At 36.5% G+C, this 6,302-nt stretch overlaps 1 protein-coding gene across 1 annotated transcript; it reads right to left on the reverse strand.

The window, feature by feature from the left end:
- Positions 1–707: 707 nt before the first annotated feature.
- LOC140849636 (olfactory receptor-like protein OLF4) lies at positions 708–1,694 on the reverse strand. Its single transcript, XM_073237727.1, has one exon. The coding sequence runs from the start codon at positions 1,692–1,694 to the stop codon at positions 708–710; it is 987 nt and encodes a 328-aa protein (XP_073093828.1).
- Positions 1,695–6,302: the final 4,608 nt, after the last annotated feature.

The raw sequence follows: 6,302 nt of genomic DNA on the forward strand, positions 1-6,302 counted from the left end.
ATGCAAAGCATAAAGTATTTCTTAGTCATATCTAGTTCCCTCACAGATTCAAATGCCATATTAAGTCAATCTTTGAGTTCTGTGTCTCTTGGGGACATGTGTTGTATAATCATTTTGCCAATCACTATGGTAATAGTGTGGACAGAGCTGAATAAGATTACAAAGCCTAATGAAGAATAAAATCCAATGACCCATTAAAAATCACACTAGTATATTAAAGTCTACATTGTCAGAACAGTTAAGGTTGGTGTATACAAAAGATGACAGACATAAAAATGAAAAACCATGGAATCTGATATTCCTATTATAAAATTGTATAAATTTTCTTGGTTGTCAAGGTTATTTTTTTCTATTTTTATATGAGTAATGCAACTCATGAGAGAGAGCTTATTTTGGAAGAAATATATCAACTGAAAATAAATTATTCATAGAAAATCCACCTTGCCTCACACACAAAAAAAATGGGAATTTCCAAGTCTTCCTGATCCAAGATTGTGGAAAATATTGGGAAAGTAGGAAAATGGACAAAGATAAAATTATTTATATATCAGACAAAGCAGAACGTTACATAAATTGAGGAACTTAAGGTGCCTAAACAGATTGAAGTTAAATAAATGGTAAATCCAAAGAAATTCTATTCTGCAATCTGATTGAAGAAAAGCAATTTCTTCTCACAGGCTTTGAGCCCTGCAGTCATGGTCACTTCTTCACCCTTGGCCAATCAATCCTTTTATTGTTTCCACCCCAATGAATCTTTTCAGAGCCCCCTTAATGTCTTTGTTCCTCAGACTGTAGATGAAGGGATTCAGCATGGGTGTGACCACGGTGTACATCACTGAGGCTGCTGCACCTGAGTGTGAGCTGGGGGTAGCAGCAGAGCTGAGGTACACACTTATGCTCGTACAATAAAATAAGGAGACAGCTGAGAGGTGAGAGGCACATGTGGAAAATGCTTTAAACTTCCCCTGAGCTGATGACATTCCACATATGGAGGAAACTATCTTAAAGTACGAGTAAAAGATTCCAGCCAGGGTACCACCACCCAGCAGCCCAGTTCCAAAATATATCAACAAGTTATTAAGAAAGGTATCAGAACAGGAGAGTTGGACCATCTGATTGAGTTCACAGAAAAAGTGGGGGATTTCCACTCTGTTGAAGGACAGTCTCACAATCATTAAGCTGTGTATCAAGGAGTACAGTATATTTGTGATCCAAGACACCAGGACAAGGATACCACAGAGCTGGGGGTTTATGATGATCATGTAGTGCAGAGGGTGACAAATAGCCACATACCGATCATAGGCCATCATGGTTAGGAGAAAGATGTCCAGTCCTGCAAAGAGTATGAAAAAGTACATCTGGCTGATGCATCCTTCATAGGTAATGACACTGCTCTGGGTCTGGATGCTGAGCAGCATCTTGGGGATGGTGGTGGAGGTGAAGCAGATGTCCACAAAGGACAGGTTGGAGAGGAAGAAGTACATGGGTGTGTGCAGGTGGGAGTCTGAGCTGACAGCCAGGATGAGGAGCAGGTTCCCAAACACAGTGATCAGGTACATGGAGAGGAAAAGCCCAAATAGGAGGGGCTGCCATTGCGGTTCTTCTGAAAATCCCAGGATGAGGAATTCTGAAATTTTTGTATCATTGCCTCGTTCCGTGCAGCCAAGGTGACTACCAGGAAAGTTAAATAACATGACTTGTTTTTACACAGATAGGCATTACTCACATAGTTTAAATGCTACAATTTGTTTTGCCGTCAAGAAATTAAGTTTAATATTTTGTGTATAGATAAGTTCTCCTGGAGGCGATACCCAATTTCATCTCTGATTATTAATTTTTGTCCCATTTGAAGCATTTTCCTCAAAATGTCATGAAGTCTACAATTTCAAGGAGAAATTCTTTCTTGCTTTCAGGTATATATATTGAGTGCTGACCATGTTCCAAGAACACAGAGGCACTGAGTACAGGGTGCCAACAAAACATGTCCCTAAAATACAGTGATGATGAAAGACAATATGCAAATAAAAATATTATATAAACTGTCATATGACAACACTTCTTTCCCACCCATAACCATCCTGATTACACTCAAGCTGGTCATCTCAGATTACCTTTCCCTTAAAGAATGTAGAAATGGTGAATAGAAGTTGCAGTTGGTAAGCCTCCCATGGATCAATAAACATTTTGCTGTGACCATTTTGTGCCCTGTGTATTTCATTTATTTAAAGTAAAAAAAATAATTGATGAGAGAGAGAAAGAGATAGAAATAAAGTGGAAATTAGGAGAAAAAAAGATCTAATCAGCTTAGAAGGTCCTTGAGAGATAGAAAAGTTTCCCTGGTTTGGCAAGAATCCAACTGCTGTTATATCCCCTTGATACCCTTAAAATATAATTTAAAAATACCTTTATTCCAAAGGCAGATAGAGTGAAATCTTTAAGGTAAAACACTTTATAGATTAAATATCCCAAAAGAAAAATGAGCAAAGGGAATAAACTAACAATTCACAAAAGGAAATAGGTCTTCAATGATTGTATTTCATTATTTTTAATTGGAAATATTTGTCGCTTTATCGTATTTGAAAGTCATGAATAGTGCATTCTTGTCTGATCAAGATTTGGTTTCCTCTCTAGAATGAGACAGCAAAGGCAGGCTTATAAATCATTTTGTGTCTTTCATATATTCTGGTTTCTCTACAAGAGTTTCAAGTGGTATAAATACCAAGGGGGTTAAAAATACTTTGGGTCATTGTAAAGGTTTGTTGGTGCATGAAAAGAATACCTGCAATGACATGGTTATTTTTATGCACATGTAATTTTTGAAACAATTTTGTTAAAATAGAGGAATTTGTAATTTAGTTTTAAATGTTTAAGTCATAATTTTTTAAGGAGGTGTGAGCTATAAACTATTAAAATCTGTACCTTGGGATAAAAGATAAAGTACAATGGTAATAATTTAATGATATCAACATGGGCAACCAATTCACAATGAAATTGTCAAGGCATATACATGAAAAGATTACATAAAAAGCTTTTACGTTGCAGGGGGGAAACAGTATCCAATTTATAGTTTCTTCTTATATAAGGATATCTGGATTCAAATGCACTTACAGAAGATAAAAGTGATCTTTACTTTCTTTAATTTTTAATTGAAACTTAGTTGATGTACAATATTATGTACTGATTATGATGCTCAGATGTACCGCATAGTAATATGACCATGGTACACATTACTAAATGCTCACCACAGTAAGGTTAGATATCATCTCTTGCCATAGTCTTTGCATTAATGACTGTTTCCTCTGCTGTACTTCCATCCCTGTGACTTACTTACAGCTGTAAGTTTGTACCTCTTTATTCTTTTCATCCATTTTTCACATCCACCCAACCTCCCCTGTGGCAACCACCAGTCCATTTTCCATATTTATCAGTCTATTTAATTTATTCACTTGCTTTTGTTTTAAATTCCACATACAAGTGAGAAATCATACAGTATTTTTCTTTTTCTTTCTCTATCACTTAGCATAATACCCTCTGGTAAAGAATTCCTTCCCAATAATGACCAAAGAGGTTGCAACTTTTAGAAATACATTTAATCATGAAATGCCAGTAGAAACAATAGGCAGAAACAGAGATGAAATAAAAAGTTGTAACTATGTATAAAGGGTGATTTATTACAACTCAGCATTCAGGAGAAACAGTCACTACCCACTTTACTAAAGCAAGGATTTGCAATTGGAGTATCAAAGTGACCATTCATTCCTTTAGTAGCAAAAATAAAAAATAAAACAAACATTAGACAAATACTGTATGACTGAGTGATAGACTTGACCACACAAAATTTATGAAGTCTCATGCAATCCCACAAATGTATCTATATATACATAGAAGAAATTAATGCTAAACTGTTATTTTCCAAAGTAAAAAAAACAATAATTCTTTTAAAAAATGTGATCAGAGAGACAAAGGAATAAAAACACCTTAATCCAAGCAAAGTTCCTCATAGAAAACTTTGACAGAGAAAGTGAATAAAAAATGAATTTGTACTTATATGCATATGTATAATACTTATAAATATATAGACATATATACATAGGTGCATAAGCATATATATAAATGATCATATATGTATATGCATATATATATACAAACACATATATATAGCCACACAGGTAGAAAAATAATTGGAAGGCTTATTAGCATTCCCCCTTGCACTTATTAACTCATTTTTTAATGTGCAGCCCAACGTAGAGTATGGAAATGTACTGTGACATGTCTGTCCCACTCCTGCTGATGCAAGGATGTAATTGCCAGCATTCTTAGGTCTGTATATTTCCCATCAATATAGAAGCTGTCAAATATGCCCCATCTTAAAAATAAAAATAAATGCACTCACTTCACCATATATCATTCCAAAGAGAATTCCCTATTTCTTCTGGTTAAAGAATAAGAATTTAGAGGTATGTCATACTTTCACTGGAAGAACATCATGCCTCTCGTTATTGGATTTCCATTAACACCATTTAACTAGCAAGTCTGACCTTGTATTAATGGTAACAAAATTTTCTTCCCTATTTAGCATCATAAGTAAATATACAGACATATGGATCAAGTCAGCAAACAACCATAGTGATATCTGGTATCTGAGTTAGGCAGGATTGGCTCTAATGTGACCTCAAATAAAAGTTCTCAGCTCCATTCTCTCTGACCCTTTTCCTGTAGTATCTGCTGGATTCTCAGACTCACCTGGATAAGAACTCTTGAGAGGAAGGTGTCTGCGAGGAAGTCCACATTCCTGGATGGTTGGTTATGGAGACTGGAGCTCAGTCCCCAACAGAAAGCTGGCAGGAGTAAGCATTGGCCCTCAAACCAGACTTAGGCATCCAAGGAAATAAACACAAGCTGTTGAATTCAGGGTTGCACATGCTGAGGGACTGCAGCAGGGGAGATGTTTGTAGCTGATTATATCTCCTCATTACGTGGTTTTCTGTTGTCACTCCCAACTTAAGTGCATGATTCCCTTGTGGGTCATGGATCTGGACAGAAAAGAAAGTTTTCCTGCTGTTCCACAGAGACCACATTGTAATCCACCAGAATTCAACTTTTCTTACTCCTTCTCTATGAACTCTTCGGTCTCCAGTGCTCATATCCTCCAGTACCTTATTTCCAAGCCTGAGTTAAGGTTTTCTCAAAGTCAGAGACCGAGGATTCCATCTGGACTAGGTCCTTTGGATCTTCTGAGCCCTGACAATGGTGGGCACACAGCCCCTGACAGCTCCAGGGAATTATTATTCCCCTCTTCAAAAGAGGGACACTTTGTTAGCTTAATATACAACATTGAGCACTACCCTCCTTGGTTTCCTGACACTTTTGCCAAAAAAATTAGGAGTTTCATAGTTCTATTACAAGTTAAGAGCTGTCTTTCAGTCCATCATAATGAAATGGTAATGGTTCTAACGGTAATATTTAGATATTTCTATGTACTATAGCCTATCTATAGGGATGGACTGATTTAACCTTTACAAAATTCCCATGCATGAGGTGTTATGAGTATGTACCCCATTCTACATACAGGAACAGGGCTCAGAGGGATTTCATTTTGTGTTCACTTTTACACCCAGTAACAGGTAGAGACACTATTGGAATCTGTCAGAATGTTTCCAGTTCTTGAAGTCTGGGACAGTGGTTCTCAAGCACACATGATTTTTCCCACCGAGGATATTTGGCCATGGCTGCAGGGATGCTGCATTTCTCCTGACACACACAAAGCTCCAACTACTATGGGATACAGCAAAAGCAGTCTTAAGAGGAAAGTATATAGCAATCCAGGCATATTTAAAGAAGGAAGAACAATCCCAAATGAATGGTCTAATGTCACAATTATCAAAATTGGAAAAAGAAGAACAAATGATGCCTAAGGTCAGCAGAAGGAGGGACATAATAAAGACCAGAGAAGAAATGAATAAAATTGAGAAGAATAAAACAATAGCAAAAATCAATGAAAGCAAGAGCTGTTTCTTTGAGAAAATAAACAAAAGATAAGCCTCTACCCAGACTTATATAGAGGAAAAGAGAGTCAAAACACATCAACAGAATCAGAAACAAGAAAGGAAAAATCATGACGAATGCCAAAGAAATACAAAGAATTATTAGAGAGTACTATGAAAACCTATATGCTAACAAGCTGGGAAACCTAGGAGAACTGGACAACTTCCTAGAAAAATAAAACCTTCCAAGACTGACCCAGAAAGAAACAGAAAATCTAAACAGACCAATTACCAGCAACGAAATTGAATCGGTAATCA

Source organism: Manis javanica, chromosome 1, assembly GCF_040802235.1.
Source record: "Manis javanica isolate MJ-LG chromosome 1, MJ_LKY, whole genome shotgun sequence".
Taxonomy (NCBI): Eukaryota; Metazoa; Chordata; class Mammalia; order Pholidota; family Manidae; genus Manis; species Manis javanica.